At 46.0% G+C, this 21,269-nt stretch overlaps 6 protein-coding genes across 6 annotated transcripts; 2 read left to right on the top strand and 4 right to left on the bottom strand.

Moving 5' to 3' along the window:
* Positions 1–297: 297 nt before the first annotated feature.
* BGW36DRAFT_293635 (uncharacterized protein) lies at positions 298–969 on the bottom strand (the record flags this gene model as incomplete). Its single annotated transcript, XM_046211017.1, has 2 exons — positions 298–765; positions 835–969. Coding segments are annotated over 2 exons (603 nt in total), but the record flags the coding sequence as incomplete, so codon positions are not given.
* Positions 970–1,228: 259 nt separating this feature from the next.
* On the bottom strand, positions 1,229–2,778 carry BGW36DRAFT_406490 (uncharacterized protein; the record flags this gene model as incomplete). Its single annotated transcript, XM_046219003.1, has 3 exons — positions 1,229–1,931; positions 1,974–2,397; positions 2,450–2,778. Coding segments are annotated over 3 exons (1,456 nt in total), but the record flags the coding sequence as incomplete, so codon positions are not given.
* Positions 2,779–3,092: 314 nt separating this feature from the next.
* On the top strand, positions 3,093–4,226 carry BGW36DRAFT_448508 (uncharacterized protein; the record flags this gene model as incomplete). The annotated part of the gene is made up of 2 exons (XM_046221751.1): positions 3,093–4,037; positions 4,131–4,226. The coding sequence occupies 2 exons, from the start codon at positions 3,093–3,095 to the stop codon at positions 4,224–4,226; spliced, it is 1,041 nt and encodes a 346-aa protein (XP_046072997.1).
* Positions 4,227–4,956: 730 nt separating this feature from the next.
* On the bottom strand, positions 4,957–7,539 carry BGW36DRAFT_396293 (uncharacterized protein; the record flags this gene model as incomplete). Its single annotated transcript, XM_046218140.1, has 1 exon — positions 4,957–7,539. The coding sequence occupies one exon, from the start codon at positions 7,537–7,539 to the stop codon at positions 4,957–4,959; it is 2,583 nt and encodes an 860-aa protein (XP_046072996.1).
* An 8,962-nt stretch (positions 7,540–16,501) lies between these two features.
* Positions 16,502–17,035, bottom strand: BGW36DRAFT_358064 (uncharacterized protein; the record flags this gene model as incomplete). The annotated part of the gene is made up of 1 exon (XM_046213932.1): positions 16,502–17,035. One exon carries the CDS (start codon positions 17,033–17,035, stop codon positions 16,502–16,504), a length of 534 nt encoding a protein of 177 aa, XP_046072995.1.
* A 1,343-nt stretch (positions 17,036–18,378) lies between these two features.
* BGW36DRAFT_293337 (major facilitator superfamily domain-containing protein) lies at positions 18,379–20,265 on the top strand (the record flags this gene model as incomplete). The annotated part of the gene is made up of 9 exons (XM_046210992.1): positions 18,379–18,534; positions 18,603–18,797; positions 18,857–18,951; positions 19,012–19,412; positions 19,476–19,601; positions 19,657–19,772; positions 19,827–19,913; positions 19,971–20,087; positions 20,137–20,265. The coding sequence occupies 9 exons, from the start codon at positions 18,379–18,381 to the stop codon at positions 20,263–20,265; spliced, it is 1,422 nt and encodes a 473-aa protein (XP_046072994.1).
* Between the last annotated feature and the right edge of the window lie 1,004 nt (positions 20,266–21,269).

The raw sequence follows: 21,269 nt of genomic DNA, 5'->3' as shown, positions 1-21,269 counted from the left end.
ATTTTTCAACCCTAATCCATCACCGAATTACTTCATTGTTTGACGTTTATAGCGTATTGAAAAACCATATTTGCATACAAAATTCCAGAAAAAGCGAGTTTAAATGACTTAAACTTTCGTTCAAAAACTAGACGCGATCAAATTACTTATGGAACGATAGGTCATCAAAACTAGTTTCATGTAACATTGTGACGACCAAAGAAGTCAATCCACGAGGCCGTGTAAGGTTTCTTTCTCAAAATTAGACCCCTAAGGTTGGAAGCACGTCACGGATCCACAGTAAGGACAGCTTATGTTCTATGCTCCTAAAAAACGATTTCTGCATCTGACGGGTGGCTGCTCGATATAGGAGTCAACAATATCCAGAATAAAGCCCAAAATGTATTCCTTCATTTTGTCATAAGTTTTCCGAGCTTCTCTATCAGAGATAATACACTCTAGAAGCTTCTCTCGAGCAGTTCTCTTCGCGATATCTCTGAGAGTCCGAACTGCCTCCGGCGTCAAGTTATACACATCTGGAATAGAACCCAGAAACTCCGCCGGTTTAAAATCTCGCAGATTCGCCTCATACTTGGACGCAGAAAGAGTTTTTAGATCGTTCACACGATATTTATCAGCAAGAGCAAATACCCTTGCATGGAGCTGCAGGGCAGACATATCGTTTTTAGAATCACCCGAGGTTTCGTCATAGTCTGCCTTATAAAAGAAATCGATCATTTTCCCAACAATAATTTCGGATTCATCTTTCATTTCATAAATTCGTGACTGCGCTTCCTATAAACATGTTAGCATTCGTTTCAACTGGTACCACGCATAAGTTTCGTATTAAGCTACTTTGAAATTTCCGGTGCAGGCGGTTTTAAGAACCGCGCATTGAGAATACACAAGGGCGCTATGTACGTCGAATTTAACGTTTTCGCAAATGATAGTCAAGTCAGAGACATCTGGAAGCCTCGTGAGTTTTGAAATCTATAATTGATACCATTAGTTATATCAATAGTGCCTTTTTGATAGAGTTACGGACCTTTCGATTGCATTTGGAGATTGTGGGGGACATTGTTGACATTTCGAAAATATCTGAATAGCTTTGAAAAAAATTGTTTTATTGAAAATAGTTAATATTAATGAACAATTTTGAGGGGACTGAAGTGCTGTAAAATCTTCCTGTCTACGCGCGTCATGGTGATACTGCGACTACAAATGTCAACTAACTCATGAACTCATAGACTCATAGCAGGCAGCAGTTATCAGATACATTAGAAATCTCTAAGTACTTTCTAAATCTGTCAACTGCTCTTCTACCAAGGTCATCATGAAAAGCGTCAATCCACATAACTCGCTGCAAATGCCCGCGTATCCCATCCCACGACAGTCCACGCGTCGCTAATACTTTCCAACTTTCCCATACATACAGACTATCCATATTATCAACAGAAATTAGAGACACTAACATCAACCAGATATCTATAGTTTCCGGAACATCTGAAGTCGACCCGCGGGCCGCAGCGTATGAAAGGTGGAGCTCATTGGCTAGAGCTTTGCAGCAAGGATGCTCGTACAACCCAGGAAGCCGAAACGTTGCTGCAAAAAGAGCCATCATACCAAGACGGATACACTCAGATAGAACATCTGTCAGCTGGCCGTCGAGTTCTATGAGACTTGAATGCACAAAGCTGAGAGACTCCTGCAAAAAGACCCCGTTAACCGCAGTCTGGTTATGATAATGCTTGTTGAGCAGTATCGCGGTATGTTGAAGAGTGTGGAATACAACCGCCAAATTTGAGTCGACCAGCCCGTCGACGCATACCATGTTTCGTGAATAATATAGCTTCGTAACCCCAACGGGCATAACTGGGTCTTTCCACACGGAGCCGTTGTAGATGGGAGTCCAGAGTTTGGTGACAAGCATACTTGAGAAATTAAGACTTTTACTAGATCAGTAAATGCCAAGCAATTGAGAAAGTAATTCATACCGATCTATCGAAAGATGTATCATGGAATTACGCGTACCGGCAGCGACACCACCACGAAGACGCAGAATCTCTGATATACCCGCAGCATGCATCTGGGCGGCATTGTGGTCGCCGAAGACAATGGCGATAGAGGCTAGAATGCCAACAACGTAGAGGATCATGTCATATTGATGCGCATTCGTATCAGACAGTCGATTGTTGAGAATGGGCAAAGTGTTTTGGAGATGTCGATATGTGGTTTTTGATAATGACCGCCGGAGGATCAAGTCGTTCGATGCAGAGGCTAATAGTAAGAGGGCATGGAAACACAGCTTTTCAGAAACTAGCATTTGGAAACACCAGAATGGGTCTTGGTCAAAGTCAATCTGGATGCCGAAGAGCTTGAAGGGACATAAAGGGTCTCTGATCGGATTACAGATGAAGTCTACTCCTTTTATTAGTGGCCTTGTCATATGTTTTTCTAGAAAGTCACCTACATTGATGCATCATCTTCTGAGAGGAAGCATCAAGTTCCTCTTGAAACTGAAAAAGCGCCCAGTCTGATGGCGACGGCGGTGGCAGAGCGTTATGTTCATTGGAGGCTTGTCTTCTCTTTTCTCCCCGGGACAACACTTGATCCTGCCTCTCGGCTTTCGGTGAATAATATCTATCCGTTGCTCTAGCAGCTTCACGCTTCGAACGACGGGAACCCGGCTGCTTGTTTTTCAGTCGCATGCAGTGACGCCGTATCAGCTGCCGCTCGGAGGACAGGACCTTAGCGGAGCTGTCGGTCAGTACAAAGGCAAGCTGCTGCTGTGGCATCATGGCTGCTCTTTTAGGAAGTCAATGTGGCCAAGTGTGAAGATTAGAATCGAGAGTATGCGACGACGGATTGATATATACGCGGCTGAGCAATAGGACGGCGCTAAAAGATCACTACTGACCGGCGCCAGCCCTAAACGGATAGCACGACCAGATTGTTTTCCTAATCGGGACAGCAGACATAATCCCTTTATTACAAACCTCAACAACAGCAATATGTCTAATATATTATGGTATATAGAATATATAAAAAGGAGCATACCCTTGATCAAAATTTACAGAATTCAACCACAACCGCAATAACTCCCCTCAGTTACAATGTCATCTCCCCAAAGCTCCATCTCCCTACCCCCCCGCCACGACACCTTTCTCAAAATTTTCACTAAACACCAACTCCACCCAAACCCCAAACCAGCGTATCTAAAACCCGGCTCCATCTCGGTAGCGCACCAAACTGGCGTGATAACCGGCGGAAACGCTGGGATTGGGCTGGAATCCGGCCGACTCCTGCTCTCTCTCGGCCTGTCTCAGCTAATCCTCGCCGCCCGATCGCCATCAAAGGGCCAAGAAGCAGCGGCAGCACTGCAAAAGCAATACCCAAAGGCCAAGATTGATGTATGGCAGCTTGACCTCAATTCTTATGATTCAATCCGAGAATTTGCGCGCAAATGCGCCGCGCTGCCGCGTCTAGATATCGCTATACTGAGCGCGGGCATTATGAATGTGGGATACAAAACTAGTCCGGTTACGGGACGTGAGGAGATGCTGCAGGTTAATTACTTGTCCACAGCACTACTGGCCATACTCCTCCTTCCGACATTGAAGAGGGAAAAGCCATCTGGCGCCAATACACCAGGGCGACTGACACTAGTTGCTTCTGGTGCAGCTCTAATAGCTGAATTCTCCGAAGGCAACGGAACGCCCTTACACCCTCCCTTTGACAAACAAGGTGAGAGATGGAACATGTCAGCAGCAAAGAAGCGATACGACCTTTCCAAATCAATGGTGTTGATGCTTGGGTATACACTAAGCAAGATGATAAAGCCCGACGAGACAGTGATTAATATCGTTGATCCGTCGTTCACTCCAGGCACGAGTTTCTTTCACAATCTTCCTTTGCTGATCAAAATATTTGCATACCCGCTTGCAATGCTGCTGGGAACGTCGACGAACTCGGCTGGGTGGAGATATGTAGATGCGGCGGTGGCTAGGGGGAAGGAAAGCCATGGGAGCTTTTTGAGTGATTGGGAAATTAATCCGTATGTTTGTATATTTTCATTTATTATGGATTCGGAGAGTTTAATGGCTATTCATGCTGACGCGGACAGATTTCATGCTTTCATGTATACTGAACAGGGCAAGCAATTCATGGATCGCCTATGGAATGAGACGGTGAACGAGTTGGATTTCCCTGAGGTTCGTGAGGCGATGGAATCAATTAGGGAGAAGTGAGCCTGAAGAAGTGAGTTCTAAGGGCGGCGCCCAACCATCGATTAATACTTTACTATGATTAGGATAATTTTGTTGTTCGGTTACAATGCCAGCTAAGTGTTACATAAATGAATATTCATAGAGAAATGAGTAGTCGTTCAATACATTGAATACTAAATACTATGAATTGAAATCGGTTTTGTCGCCGACACTAATTCATACACGCGGTATGTAACATCAGGGTATATCGCCCTCTGAAGAAGAAAAAAAGTATCGCCTCCAAAATGAAAAGCAAGGAGATGCCCCGTAGTGAAGGAAAAGAATGAAGGCAATGATGATTGCTGTTCGTGAAAATGATATCATAAGTCTCCAACCCAGGACAGACAAGGAGAAAGAAGAGATTGAAATGCCGAAATGTATGGCGAAAATGGCTCATTGGCACATGACTGAACAAATAGCCCAAATGAAAGAAAGTTAAAGATTGGTCGATAATAATGGAGGATGATAGGATGATATGCTAGTAAAAAATGACTCAAAGATGCGCAAAATTTGATAGAAAACGTTCAGGACTTCTGTACACCTGAACTCAGCACCGGCATAAACACATAAGTATTGACAAGAAAGATAAAAGGTACGCCGTTATTACCCGGGCCATTAGCGTGGACATGTCGTAGCCTCAATGCGCCTGTACAAACCATAATCCCAAAACATTTAATCAACCAGACAAGTCACAAGTCAAGCAGCAGCAAAATTAATCACCCGCTTTTTGCTTGTCTTTTGACTTCCAGAACATTAAACGACGACTCATGCGGTGGTTTTTCTTGCGGCTATTCTCAGCCTCGTCCGCGGGTGGCTTCTCTTCATGACATAGTTTACTCTTTTCGCCATACGTTCCACTCATGAGCCTGGAAAGGCTAACAAGACTGGCTCGCTTCGCCGATGTAGAGTTACTTGTCCGAGGAGGTAATTGGCTAGAGAATGAGACCGGTCGTTCGCCGGAAGTTCGTGTGTAGAAATTGGCAGAAAATCGTCCCCGAGAATTGGTCTTGGTAGAAGCACTGCTAGTCAAAGATGGAATATCTTCAGCCGAATACTGCATTTGGTCCTGAAAAGGGTGGTTGAATGTAGTCTGATCTGTCATTGACGATGCGGTCGCAGAATGAGGGCCATCAAATGACATGTTCGACGGATCGGGCGAAGGGAAGGCAGAACTAGACGGTTGTCGAGAAGGCAAGGATAATTGCGGAAGACTGCTGCTGAAGTCAAGTGGCGAAGAGTATGGTCTTTTCTCCATGGGCAACATATGTGGAGATACATCTGGACTGGTAGCATATGGAACTCGAGGAGCCGCCCACTGCTCTGGTTCAAAAATCTCGACTGACTTCTGACTTGTCATTTCACGGTGATACGAGGATGTACCGATGCACTCGTCGGAATCAATGGCATCCCCTGGTCCATCCTCCACATTTTCCTCGGCCATAGTATGTTGAGCTACATGAATTCCGAGTCCATCGTCCGCCGGAGGGATTGTATTCTCTTGAATACCACGTAATGTGTCGCTGCTTGAAGGTTCTACTTCAGATTCAATCACGCTCGATATTGAGTCATCGTCTGATACTGAATTAGACTCGTCGCTTGCCAAATGGTTTTCTGCTAGGAAAGCATCTTCCTCTTCTTCGTAAAAGACGTCCGCGTGAGCCATTGTCGAGTTACTGCCTAACCTGGGAAACCCAAGGGAGCTGCGGTCAATAGGAGGCATTTCCGGGGCGCTTTCGGCACGGCGATGATATCGCATCTCAGGACCGACAAATTCACCTCGTCGACCGCCGCTGTACATTCGCTTCGTGGCCTGCGAGAAAGCGCTACCAGCGACTCGACCAGAGCTCATTTCTGGCGTATTGAAAGGACCCAGGGCGGCATCGAGATCGATGACTGGGCTGAAGACGTCGTTATCTATATTCTGTTCGTAAAAGCTGCGCGGTTTCCAAGAACTCTCAAAAGCGACATCGGCTGGTGGCGGCGGCTCCTTGATAGTAGAAGTTGGCGCATTGGGGTTGGTAGGCGTGCGAATGATAACCGTGTTGTCGGTATCGAAGTCAACCTCAATAGACCCCTGAACGGAATTTGTACGAGTAAGAATCGGCGGTGGTGTTGGGGTCCGTCTTGAAACCTTCTTTACATGGTGGCGCCTGCTCTTTAATGGAAATATCGCACCGGCCCACGAACGCACTTTTTTATCCCGCTTGGCAGTCTTGCGCACTTTGCGACCGCAGTCTTCGCCGCCTGACCGAGTGCTGGACGCTGACTCCCACTTGTCACTGGATAAATCTCGCGCCATGTCCACAGCTCCTTCGAGAGACATCTTATTGGTAGATTCGTGTTTACTATATTGCTCGGAAGGTTTCTTTTTCTTGGCTTGCTTCTTGCTGCGTTTCTTTTGCGGGGCCTCGTCAGCCTCTGACGAGAGGCGGAAGGGCTCTGTAAGTCTATTTCCCACAGATGACCTCCTAAACAGAGGCAAATCCGGAAGCGGAATGTGATCGGTCGGTCGCAGCACCATTAATGAGGCTGCATCGGCGGTTTTCGGACGAATCTTTGGAGGCTGAGACGAACTTTCAACTTTAGGACCAGGAGGGTTCACACTATTAGCACGAGAATGGCCAGGGCGGACAGTCGAAAGACTGCTGGAAGTCTCATTGGAAATCATTGAAACAGGCCGTGGTCGCGGCTCTGGGTGAAGAGTATTTCCAAAGTCAGGGTGAGTGTTTTCGATCGGTTGTCCGGCGGGTGAATCTGGAGGTGTGGGGTGGTGAAGTAAACTAATAGCGGAGCGAGACATCGGTTGAATAATCTTGTCTTGAAATTCGTGCTTTGCATCAGCCGGAGTCGTAGGAGCGCTGCCGACGGTTAGTGTAGGAGGCACAGCCTTGGTCATTGCCGTCAGATCCATGCTTGACATGGCCTGAGAACGACGATGAGCATGTCCGCGACGACTTGGGCCATGAGCTGGGGGTCCTGGAGCAGGAAGTGGTACGCCAGTTATATCTAAATCTTGTTTTCCGGGACTGGAACTCAACATCCGAGGGCTTGGGGGTCCATCACCTCCAATTAGTTCACTCGGTCGTCGACGATGGCCGCCCGGTCGTGGAACCGTGATTGCAGATGTAGATGGCGTTGGGGCATGAAGATTTCCCGGGTTAAAGGAGAAGGTTGGTAAGGGCGGCGGCATATAGTCGCTACTGGCGTCGGAGGGCCTTCGTGGGAATACGAAGGGGGGATTTGGTGGCCGAATATGGCTTACAGACTCGTGGGAGTCGTCTGGATGGAAATCCATAGTCCCTAGAGGTGGATCTTGTGAATAACCCGACTGGGATTGTTGTAGAGTTGTCGCTGTTGACGCCATCATGATGAAAAGGCTTCAAACCCGTCTATCGCAATCTTCTGTTCTTCTCGTTTTTCCTTTGCACAACCTCACCTGCCACCGTCGTAGTATAGGCCTCCAGGCTGCCGAGAGACTTTCTAGATTGCCGTGGGCGAAAGTCTAACCTGAGCTGGAGGCCGTTATGGCCGCGAAGACAGCATAAGATCGGGAGGTCGCACGGGACACGGAGCCAGTCACGAGTGTCGAATGCAATGAGAAGAAAGCGTGCGAAGACGGATCAGTTCGCAAAGAGCAGCAATAGGCGAAGATGGCGCTTTTCAATGGGTAGTCGTGAAAAATGGAAGGGTCTTTCTCTGGTCTGTAAGGAACGGACGGCCACAAGGACTGGGCCAAACGGAGTGGAGTGCCGATTAGGGGGAGGTAATTTCTTCCGTCAAGGAGTAGGCAATAGAAATGCAATAGGAATAGAAATAAAAGAAAAGGAAAGCAAGACGAGGAAGCAAAACGGAGGAACAACCCTTTCACAGGATAGGTTGGAGATGGGCAAGGGAAGAAGAGCCAGCGAGGGTGGAGAGAGGTGTGAAGGGATCGATCGCAGGGAGCGGAAGGCGGAAAAATGAAGGGAGTCCGGAGCGAGATTGTTTTGGGGCAGGAACCAGGCAGCGTCGCCCAGCTGGGCCAATCAGGGCGTGGCCAGTGGGGGACCAGGGACATGCGGCCGCTGGTTGGCTTAGGGTGCCGCAGAAGTGGGACCCTACGGACCCGCCGGCGCATCCGCCAATACATTCCGGGTAAGGCGTGTCTTACTACAGCTGTTGATATTATACTGTTATATTATTATAGACAATGGATTATCCTTGTGGTGGCATGGCGGGAGCGCATTGAAGAACCAGGGACAGCCTAGTCATTGGAGCCTGGGCGACGGGGACATTCACTTATTGCCGGGTGTGTACTTAATTATTGTAGGAGCTGGCAATGGGCAGTTCGTTTGCCATATTAGAGTTATCAGCCACTCGCGCCCGGGCCAGCCCGGTGAGACCGTCGCATACAGGATACATATTGTGCGATACTACGGTACGCACAGCTGGAGGTACCGTGCGTGTTCAATTCATATTGTCAATGACACCTTGACAATCTGCCACATTGGCTCTCAACCACTTTACACTTTACACTTCGTTGAATCGTAATCGATGATGATCGCTAATTAATATCCATGGTGCTGCCCACATTTTTCATATTCGTACACTGAGTGAATGGACCTGGTCGATGACCAGAGTAATAGATGCTTACGGCAGAGTGCGCGTCATGAACCATAGAAAGAATCAGCAGGGCTGGCCGATTGGCTGCCCAGACAATTGTTGCGACGCCCTGTCGGCTAAACGTTCTACACTCGAGAAAAAGAAAATTCGTCCTGTTACTGTTCAAGACATTAGCAGTCGACTACGTGTGTGCCACTCGTATAAGTAGGTCACTGCACATACTAAATAACGAAATAAATACTACTGCAGTCCAGCAGACGCCAAGATGGCCCGAGAGTCCGGGGGGCCAGCAGCCAATCACGGGCGCACAGGCTTATCTCCTTACTCGATGCATTCATTCATCCGCAGGCAGCCCCTTCCACTTAGTCGCAACTAGCAGCCCTGCCGGCGTCCCCAGGACAACCACTCACGTCGCCTATCGCGACTTCTACCAGACTTCTAGTCATGATGCCTGCATGTCTTGTTGTCAACGAAGCAGGTCATCCAACACACTAGCATGCAAGTCAATCTTCCGGCCCTTTTTCAGCCCATCGCCCGTACTGAGCAAAAATGACAACTATCGCATCGCAGGGCACGAAAGAGTCGCCCAGCTCCGAATAATGGACAGATTGACAAGACACCGACCGACCTTGCAGCCTCACTAGTGATTGTGATAACAATCAATATGCATTCACGTCGCCGCTGTGCGAGGCTGTTTGGCTGAAACCGCAATATTAATACGACACGACATACGACTGAAATTCTGAAACCAGCAATATGGTCACGGATGGATGGCGTCGTCTAGAACACGCAGTCAGCCCTGACACATCGTTGCCGAAATTCAGACTCCCGTCTCGCACTGCCGTTGGTGGAGGCCCAGAGACGACGTGTACAAGTAGTCAACGACATCATTCACGTCTCACAAGCGGGGACTTATTTGCCACCTCTGGCCTTTTCCCGGAGTTTGTGCGAACCCGATTAATTGCTAATCGGGGTCTTGTCTCACGCAATTTGATGCGCTCAGAATGGATGCATGAACATTGATATTGGCGTGTTTTGCTGATACTCATCTCCATAGAGACAGACAGAGAGAGGAGGAGTGTGTAATATGGAGAAATTATGGGGAGCTGATGAGGCCGAGCGGCTAGGGTGGAGCGCCAATGGTCGCAGCCAATAAGGCCGCTTGCACAGCCACCGCGCAGCCACTATCCGATGGCTCATCAGCCAACATAATACTGATTCTCTGTACAACATAGCATCCCTTTCTCCAATTTGAATAATGACATTGACCCTTGGTAGATAATGGCTAGCGACTGCCGTGTGATCGGGCAGCCGAAGTGGCGCCTGTCGTGAGACTCTTGGCCCGTCCGCTGTCGATCGTTATGAAAATGGCTGTTTCAATATTGGCTTGATTTTATTATAGTTTAGTACTATTACTTGCCGTATTTGCCGTATTGACTATCATTTGTGTTGCAGATCAGTTCTATCAAATGAATTATTATGAATATGCCTTCGGTCAATATTGAAGATTATCTAACGCAGCTGTGATCCAATGGACATCATATAACTAGTTATACATGTGAAGGACTCTCCTTGGTTTTTGAATAATACCAAATGTCGGGTCAATGTCCTCTTAGCCTGGCTAGGTGGTTGAAATTTCACACCATTGATGGGCTTTTGCCATAGGGTTTTGAGCATAAGGAACTGCTTTTAAACGGTTTACTTCCAGGTCCCATTTTTTCGATGGTGTTGGTTGTACGACCTGCCTCCTCGTTGCCCTCAATATAGAAAGAGTCAGACGACTCCTCCGTTCCAAGCTAGCGTTCTTACTCTAACTCCTCCGCAAACTGTTTTTTGCCCCTCTTAGTAAATGTACCTGTCTGTTTCTCTCGTGATTTGGGCTTGCCAATTTTGGTTGGTGCTCAATTTTCCAGTCGTTATCGGGTCTCCCCAATCTGCTTCATGGGCTGAAATATAAAAGCTTCCGGTGAATGAGTCAGCGTGCTTTTATCTGGATTGAGGCTGCATGGCGAAATGCTGTCTAAGCGGAAATAACAATTAGATTAGTTATTTCCTGATCCTTCTCAAAATGAATGTTTTGTTGCTTCACCACGGCGCTTATAGAACGCTATCATCAAGCTGAAGGTCAAAAATTACAACAGAATTAAGTTGAGACTCGTAGGAAAACTGAACGAATGTTTGAATGCTGGCATCGACACCGAGCCGTTCGTAGAAATTGTGCATGGCGAGGACAGAGTTGCGTATGAATTATACGAAAAGTTCGACCCTCTGGAAGAATGCATTTACAGAGACTTGGATCAGTATCCTGCCAACCCGGGTTTTACTTTGAAGTGGAAGTAGGCTAAGAGAATGTCATGACTCTATTATACATAGAATACAGTGCTCCAATATGAATCTAATCTAAAGCTTATTACCACGGAGATTGAACGCCCTTGGCGCCTTTCATCCTCTGATTTTTGAACATTTCTTAGTGGTAGAAAGCCATCCATGGAACTCACTATCTGAAGCAACCTCTTATCGCTGGTGGTATATGCATGGGACGGCGTCAGTGTGCTCGGGTTGTCCATTCAACACCTAGCAACAATGGCGGGCGACTCTTCCCCTGGGCGAAGGCTATTTTTGATATTGTGATGGTCGCTAACCCAACGACATAGGTTATAAAAGGCAACTAGTCGGTCACGGGCAAGGCTGTAAAAGGTGGTTGTATGAATGAAATTGTCTGGTCGGCATTCACAATCAATGGGAGAAATGCGGTATGCTTTTGTGCTTGATGAATACTGGTGAAGAACGCATGTATATCGAATGGTTCTGTGTTGCTGTTGGAGTTTAAGTGTCTGTGTTCCTTACCTAAATGGTTAAGAAGATGTCAAACAGCCCGTAAGATCTTATTTCATAAGATCTCATTGGCATTTGGGCAATTCAACTCTGAAGTATTGATCTTGGTGGCATATTTGCGATACTCATTGAACTGACTAGTAAGTTGAGGGCACTAACCCGCATAACCTCGCTGATATATGTATACAGTGGACTCACATTGATGTTATATGGGTCCCCTTCTGGAACTAGTATGATAGATAGAAATGTATCTGGCTTACCTCTGGCAGTTGAAACGTACTCGTTATACGCCTTCATGAACCGAGAGGCGCAATACTAGACAAACTGATGCGCATTGTCACAATCCTCTTTGGCTCTAAACAAGGAGACAAACAAATTGAAAGCCAGGAAGGAAACAGAGTTATAGACCTCTATTCTTAGCTTATCAAGCCAAGGCCCTTTTGAATTAATTTTTTTTCCATTGAAATCTGCTTCCCAAAGTCTGCGTTGCTTGGACCCTGATCTCCATTCTATCTCAGCTTCCTCTAATGCATCTCTGGCATCAATTCCTCAGATAGTGATACGGTCTTGGATTTACTTTGTGATAAGTTGTGCAGTAGGAATATGTGTAGTGATTCGGAATTGGTTTAACTCATTCAAAAGTTCGAAGAGTATAGATAGGACAGTACCAATCTCAAAATCTATGTCTCATCGAGGAGTCAAGGGGGAGCACAACAAGTGTGGGATGTTGCGGGAGTCGGCATATTAATTATAAGACTTTCTATACCGATCACTTATGGCATAATGGCTCATCCTCGTCTTCAAAACCAGGAATTCCACTTCACAGAACACGAGACCTGGCCGCAACAACACACGCATTTTGGAATGCAACAAGGTCCTTATCTGAACCTGGAATATTATCCGACACACAAAGCTCAATGCCTTTGCTAGAAACAGATTGAGATAGGAGCGGTACAGTTGCCCGGTTTTCAACGCCCGCGAAGTTAGCCTCACAATTGGCATATGGCAAGTTGTTCTGGGCACAACCTATCTCAAAGTCTATGCCGCGACTTTGCCTTGCAAAAGATATATGATTGCTTATTCCATGTTGTCTATTTCTTGGTAACTCTCGTCAACCTAGTAGAGTGGACACATTTTCGACTGGTGGGGTGGCGTTTTGGGGGACTTCTTCAGCGCTATTACTACTAGGTTTCAAGATGTTAATATCACCAGCGATCAAGATTAACATTACCCCAATCACGACATCTAATTTCTAAATCTCTTCGCGCTGGCGAATACCACACAGACGGTATTCAAATGTGAGACCACCTCAGCCAGAGACTTTAACAGTGTACTAAGCGCAGCATTTATCGGCATGATCTTCAAAACGTGTTTCTCAAGAGCCGTGAGGAGTTTTGTCAATGTTTCCTGGACAAGGGGTTTCCACAATCGAAATAACCTTCAAGCCAAACTCATTACCAGGCTGCTGACGTAGCCTTTTGACGCTTTAGCTTAGATGACATTTCCTTTTTATCGGATTCGGAGGAATGTGGTTTGCATCGTGTAATGAGAAGGCATTTACGCTGACTAGTAGCGTTGTATTCAAATGTATGAAAGTCTGAAAAGCCTTTTCACCCAAAAGGAATTTTTGCGTGCCCTGGGTTGATCTTTCTTAAAGAAAAATGAAGACTCTACCTTGGGAAACAATTGTGAAACGAAGGATGCGGGATGTAGTTACACCCTCTATCAACGGAGACTTTGATAGGCTCTGGAAAAAGAGAAGAATAGTATTGACCATATCTTCATTTTTGCTCCTTGCAATCCGGCACGCCTGCATTGCTTCTAGGTATTACCTACCCATTTGTAACAACAGTATTAAACTGGTTTTAGCCCTCGAATTTAGCTATGGAATCCAATGTTTTCCCTCTGAAAAACTTACTTTATTGATCCGACCACAGTCATGATCTCTTTGGCCAGATAATCACGTCGACTCTGGTGAGGGCGGTGGTGAGCCACCGAGAAATCCGCGAAGCCAAACGAGTGGCCTTCAAACAAATTGATAAAATTGTCGTCTCTTGGGCACGGGAGCGACAAGATCCCCCAAGCTTTTCATCCTCTTTTAGAATGCGACTATTCAGATCCATCGGGTTCTGAATCGTACATCAGCTGTCGTATCGCTCGTAATAGTTCGTCGGTGGTTGCCTTTAGTTGATGCTGTAATATTTGTAATGCTTGTCTGTGACGATCGCAGTTTTACTCGACTTCTTGCATATTCTCAGGTGCGTCTTCATCCACCATAGTCGTCGCTGCTTTTCGTCAGCCATACATCGCTAGAATCATATGTCTATTCTTTCTGTATGCCGTCAAGCCTTTGGGGGTCGGGCTTTCGATTGACATCATGATGCGGACGAACTCAGGAGTATCTTTCGTATCCTTGTTTCCGGTACGCATGTATTTTTTGATCGTCTTGTCGTCGCTCGCTGTATATGACGCTCCACTGGTCGTAGGTGCTGGATGTGATTCATGACAGCATCCATGTTAGCAAATGTTTGTCCCTGCTTCCAGGTCGGCAGCTTGATCGCCACTCAGATGAACGGGCGGAGAGACGGTTGTTGGACTTCCTGCCACCTCGTCCTCGACTATCTTGAAGAAAGACTGATCCCTATCCTGATACGAAGATGGGTATGCTTTTAGTACTGTATAAGGATGGCTTGCTGCACTCCCACCATGGTGGCAACCAGCGAGTCAATGGGTCCGTCCAGCATCAGTGGGCACGCATTACCAGAGCGTAGACGCTATTGAAGACAACGCTCCTGGAGATAGCCGTATTCGATTGGAAGAGAGTCAACCCACACCACAACGAATTCTCTCTGCACCAATTGCCCAGTCACTACTTTAGCACGAATAACCCGGTCAACCGACTGGGTGATCGTATCAATATTGTCATTGGCAGTGGTGGTAAACAGGACCTAAAGCAGTATGTCTACCGATGGGTTATGTCATTGACAAAAAAGACGCAAAGTAAGGAGGCAAGTGTCATCTTTTCAGTATCAGCAGGTCCCTGAATCAGCATAATTCATATTGTCTCTGCCAGTGCGTTTACAGCTGCAGTCTGGTCGGCATTCAGACCAAGCCGATTCCATAGACTACCACAGTTATAGTTGACGGGAAGAAATCCAAATAAATCGACCCGTTCGAGCTGATCGTAGGGGTGTTCGAAGAGGATGGGCCAAAGTCAGATACTAGACTAACTGGGATCCTGAGGACTGCGACCCTGCATGATTTACAGGGCCGCGAGGTCTTAACGGAAACTTTTATCTAATCGAACCTTCTTGACCGCAACTGGCAGAGATGGTGCATCTCGCAAATGATCACGGACAGTGGCCAGCGTATCGGTGGCGGAAGTCTGAACGGGCGAAATCTCGTTATCAAGAGCGGCCCATAGCTGGCCCTCTTTCATCCATGGGCGCGTGATCAGGATGTTGACATGAAAGGCAGGCGTGATTGGCAGATGCGGCATCACCACACCATGCCACTGGCTCACAGGATCGTTGACTTTGATATTGAAATCGACCTTGATCACGCCCCTCCTATGATAATCTATTAGACTTTCAAAGCATACATATAGTTGGCGTGAACATACACATACCTCCCCACTATCCTTTTGCTACTAGCTGAAATTTCCCATGTCATCAGATCGAAGGATTCTTGACAGTCATAGAAGGGAGTTCACGGAGATTGAGTGAAATCTGACTCGAGAGGAAATAAGTATCGGAAAAGAAAGGTAAGACGTCCTCTATTTTCTCGAAATTGCTTGGCTTTGCTCAGGAAGTTTGATGTGGGGAGCCAGTAATCGAAAATTCTCTCATCAAGTGCTATAATTATTAGCTAAAGAAATTGAAAGGGGAAATGGGAGGACGCTACTAGAGGTTCTTGAAAGAAACCACGATATCAGGATGATATCAGCAGGCACATTGAAAATGGGAACTGCCTTATAATTTATTACATGACTGCGGGTATTGAAGAGCTATAGCTCCCTTTTCAATAGGTATATGCAACGAAGTATTTTAATTGAAATATCATTCATGGCTCCCTGCCCAGAAAACGGGACGAAAAAAGAGTCGACTGGCCAAAGAATAGGAGAGTGGGTGGCAAGACTGATGAGAAGTGGCTCAATCATTCTTATATAAGTATGTCTAACTCATCCCGGTGAATTTAATGGGGCAAATATAATATTTTTCTTCAAGCCACATGATTATAATACCAACTCAATGGAAACAACCTGTTTAGTCACCGACTATGCGGTGCGCACTCCACTTTACGCAAGGCAAACGCTAAAACCCCGCAGTAAACAAAGGGGATTTTTGCAAATCTGCAACAGAGAGCAAGTGGCTCTTTGAAGAGGAGCGATAAATGTATGTGGCTGTAACACAAAAGGGTTAGTCGGAAGACTCATATCGTTTCCGATGCACGCGCTCTTTCGGACGCATCAGTATCTGTCACGGACCAGATACATGTTTGGAGGTGGGATGTTTATATTATCCAATCAATTCGAAAAATCAATCTCTCCTTAGGGTTCCGCCATAAACAGGTTATCATCTATGTGAAGCATGCATAAGGGCACTGTGCTCCATAGGACTAGCAAAGATCTAACTTAGCATCACCGGTCCTACGCCTTTTGTTCGAGCGGGAGCATTAGTAAAGGTGGATTCGTATATGGACTAAGCTGTGACTAGATATTTATACGTTATACACCGATACGGCTATAGTCAACGGTAACAGAATATCAATTGAGATGCCCCGAAAGTATACAGACGGTAGTTTCTTTACCCATTTCTACCTCATATCCATTCAGGTGGCTCCGGATCCCGAAATGCTTCTAGAATAATCCTTTTAGCATTAACAGGCTCCCCGTCCCTAGCTTGGACATCTAGACCAACAAATTTCTCAAGCATGATGTACTTCTCGTCCTGCCCCATCATTCTAAAAAAATGTTCCTTAATTACTCGTTTCCGCGTATCGGGCTTGAAACCTTTGCCTTTGTTCGCAAACTCTTTGCAGGAGTGAATCAATGAAGAGACTCCGGAAGCAATAGCAGATGTTACTGAACTGCCCGATATCTTATCGCCAGACTTCAAAAATGGGACCACCCCTGGGGATATATTCATTCTATGTATTCTGAAACCGTACTCTTTTGGAGCAGCTCGAGAAAATGCCCCATATTGAACCCTGGACCTGATTCTCTCTGAAGCAAAGTTTTCAAAACAAAGAGATGGCAGAGCTTTTATAAGTACTTCCACAATCTCGTATCCTAGAGCTATTAATGGCTCTTCCTCCGATAGCAAGCTCGAATCGCCAACCTTTTTCACGGACATGACTTCGCACACCTCCGTGATGGTAGTATGGAGTATCCTCCATCGAATGCAATCATCGATCTCATTATCTGTGCTCATCAAAAAGCGGCAGAGTCTGGATTTGGTATGTTCTCCCACGCTAGCTTGAAGTTTTTATTTCCGCCATAGCATAATGACATCCATCCGCTTCATGCTATCCCTCTTCTTGTTTTCCCAGGTACCCCTTGATCCTTTGAATATTTTCGTCTGTAAACTCATTATGGGGGACACTACAAGCCACCATGTCTAGTGATATGCCCTTTTAGGTAGTTTAAATGACAGTAAAATTAGCAGATATTTCTTGGAGAAGTCATGGATATAATTACTGAGGGAAAGATGTAACAAAATTGTGAGAGAAAATTGGTCAAAATTGGTACTGAAGACTAAGTCTCACAGTCCGCATATGATGGTTGTGTGGTGGTCCTACTAGCTGGCCTCGAGGTTTCACACACACGTACATTAAGTCCACTAAGCACTATTTATCCAGCATACTGTGTAGGTTTAGGGAGGAAATAAGGAGATACAAGTCGGAAATTATGGTGCAACAGAGTTCAGATAATTTCGCAACTTGTATCCCTAGTCTCAAATTTGGATCTTTTGGCGCCTGAGAAAAATGTGCTAAGTTTTTGCCGCCTCATCAGAATATCGGCCTCTTTATATCGAAACTTACATATGGAATGTGAGGACCCGTGAAATCGACGGCTATCGGAGCCAAGAGCAGCCGGCTGCCTTTCCACTAAATCAAAGCTAGGAAGAACGTGTAAATATGTACCAAAAATACATGACGCCCATCAATATATTCTCCGCATAGCCAATCAGCCAAGTAGTATAAAGGGTTGATTTTTACATATGCATAAGAACCACCTATATGGAGCGCCCTAAGGCTTACTAGATTCAGATATAGTGCCTGGACCAGTGTCTTTCGGCAGCAAGTGATGTATTCTGCATGAGGTGTAATCCATGGAGACTATTGCGTCATTGCATCAACACACCATCCTCCCGATGAAAGTCGTGCGATTTTTAGGGGATTGCAGGAAAAGAAGAAAGAAAAGGTAAAACGAATAAACAGGAGTTTAGATCCGACGTAGCCTGCGTAGCATTTCCTAAAAATTTCTTTTTAGACTTCATGACCAAGCTGTGGCTTACGACCATGCGCCGACGGAGACCTCAAAAACAGCTTATCTATGCACCTGCTTAGAGTTAGGCACGTCGACTAGGAGTGACGTGATTCTTAAGAGCAATGGAGTGATGCGTTACGTACCACCCCAATATAATTGAAATACTTTCTGAAATCTGGCTGTCAACCGTCAAAACAGGCATTTATCATGGGTCAGGACGTAGAGACTAGTCGCTCTCGAGAAGAGGGCGTCGTAAAGCCTATTAAGACATGGAAAGGCTACCTTTGGGACACATGGGAATTGCCGAGAGATCAGCGTTGGTTGCTGTTCAAGTTGGATGCCTTTGTGCTCACTTTTGCGTCGGTAAGTCAAATCTTATCATCATCCTCGAAGCTAAAGCAAATTCTGACTCTGCAAACCTGACTATATAGATTGGTTACTTCCTCAAGAACCTCGACCTCTATAATATTACCAATGCCTATCTAAGCGGTATGGAGGAGGACCTGGAGATGTATGGCAATCAGCTGGTAACTAGCACCTCCATCTTTACGGTCGGTTATGTTATTGGCCAGATCCCTTCAAATCTGCTGTTGACTCGGCTGTCGCCTCGATGGGTGATTCCCTCGGTAAGTGCCTCCATTTTCAATCTTCTTTTAATCCTGATTGATACCGACAAACTATGTAGCTCGAGGTCGGTTGGGGCATTGCTGTCATGTGCATGTCGAGTGTCAAGTCATACCAGGCTCTTTATGCCCTTCGCTTCCTTGTTGGGCTTTTCGAGTAAGCTTTTACGCTCAGAGCCTGTGTCATCATATGCAGAACTGAATTTTGTCGTTTCAGATCTGGCTTTTATCCTGGCATCCACTACCTACTTGGATCGTGGTACACACCACAAGAGATCGGCAAACGGGCGATGATCTTCTGGCTTGCTGGCTCGATTGGTACACTTTTCAGTGGCTTCCTCCAGGCAGCGGCTTACACAAATCTGAATGGTGTGCAAGGCCGCGCGGGCTGGCGATGGCTCTTTATCATCGACGGAATCATCACACTGCCGCTCGCATTGGCTGGCTATCTGTTCTTCCCTGACCTGCCGCAGAGTGGCAAGAGAACATGGTGGATAACTGAAAAAGAGCATAAGCTTTCCGTCAAACGAATGCAAGAAATTGGCCGGGCGGGGACGGAGTCTTGGACAGTGGCCAAGGCCAAAAGAATATTCTTCAGCTGGCACACATATCTTCTACGTATATTTCCCTTCCCGTCACCATCCAGCTGCGATCCATTCCTTATCTAACAGACCGCAATAGCCCTGCTGTACATTGTCTGGAACAATGGCTATCCACAGCCTGGCATGGGCTACTGGCTGAAGAGCTTCGACTCGAAACCCGCGCCGCTGCCAGGCACCTCATTTTCGATCCCACAGATCAACAATTGTAAGTCTAGCCACGATTTTCAGTCATGAAAATTCTGGCTAATGCTTGCAACTAGTACCTCTGCTCACGACTGGGATTTTCATTATTGTCGCTTTCATCTGGGGCTGGCTCTCAGATGGCCCTTGTCGGGGGGCACGTTGGCCCTTCGTCTATGCAGGCGCCATCATTACCGTAATATTTGACAACCCTTCCATATTGAGTTGAATCACTGACTATCTGTCTCAGATTATATTTTGTGTTCTTTTGCTGCAAATGCCATTATACAGTAATATAGACGGTCGCAAGGCAGTGTATTGGCTCAGTAACATTGGAGTGAGCTATCATATCTATCTATTGGCAAGATGGATTGCCTTACTTATTTTCATTTAGTTGGGAGCTGGTCCCCTCATTCTCAGTTGGACCAATGAGATATGCTCGGCCGATACAGAGAAGAGAGCTTTGGTTGTTGCCATGGCCAACGACCTTGCATATGTTGTGCAGGCTGTGGTAGGTCTTGAAACCTAGCAGTTGATTGTTTTAACTAAATGTGAGGCAGGCCCCGAATTTTGTTTGGAAAACTACAGATTTCCCTGCTGCACGAAAAGGGTATCTCTGGTGTATTGTTTTGCAAATCCTTTCCAGTACGGCCAAGTCTACGATTTACAGCAAACCGGAGATATGCTAACTTGAACCCTTAGTCTTGGTGACTGCTGCAATCCAGGCTGGTCTTTGGTGGGACAAAAGGCAAGCAAAGAAGACGGAGATCTACTCTTCAGATCCAACATCATTAGATCAAGTGGTCGAGGAGAAGGTGGTCGTGCACACCGAAGTCGAGCCAGTGAGATTAAACTAGGGCTCAAACTCAAGCTCTGTCATAGAAAGGCTGAAGCCTACTAATTTTGCATGAGTCTTAAGTCGTGTGTCTGCAGATATCTTCTGTCTTCTGTCTCTTTTTGAGCCCGTGTTGTAGTTATTTGAATTGTCAGGGGTAAATGTATCTTGCTCTTACAGAAAACCACTCTCGTCCCAGCAGAAAAGTGGCTATATGTCGGCGAGAAACCCTTCGGGCGATGACACGTCTCTCTGTCCGCAAAGAACATGAAGCGATGGGCGAGGGTTAGAATAGTGAGATGTCTCGTCTTTATATTGCTGAACGCGGCGATGGGATGTGTACAAGAAGAGAACGCTAGCTGGACCCAGGAATTCACAGGTCCTCGCTTTACACTAAAAGTAATAAAAATTAGTCACTAGCCCCTTACCCCTGGTGACAAATATTAGTAAAAGATTCGTAAATAAATACGCGTAGATAGTTGAGTTCTTTACAACTCAGTGCTGTATCTCAATCTAATCAAATTTGCCACTAAGCTCGATTTTTTGCTAAGTAATCTCAAATAACGCGTGAAAAGTTCAACATTTAAAGGGCCTCTCTGTTTCAAACATGGAAGGCTATAGCTTTTTCGAAAAGACCTTTCGGTGTCGAAATTTTTCTCGAAGTTTTCAGCGCCAAGAATAATAGTCGTCAGGAGTTTTACATTGAGTAGCCATTTGATCTTCTTTGGAACTGGTATTGTAATAAAGTTAAGATTGAAAAAATACAACGATCTATCGCTTCCTCTTATAGTCGAATGAATGACGCCTCTTTCTCAAGTGCGTATTGGTTATATCCAAACAGGATGATGACATCTTCAA

The sequence above is a fragment of the Talaromyces proteolyticus genome (genome assembly GCF_021365285.1).
Source record: "Talaromyces proteolyticus strain PMI_201 chromosome Unknown BGW36scaffold_5, whole genome shotgun sequence".
Taxonomy (NCBI): domain Eukaryota; kingdom Fungi; phylum Ascomycota; class Eurotiomycetes; order Eurotiales; family Trichocomaceae; genus Talaromyces; species Talaromyces proteolyticus.
Note: the sequence above shows the minus strand (reverse complement) of the source record. Positions and strands in the feature narration are given on the sequence as shown.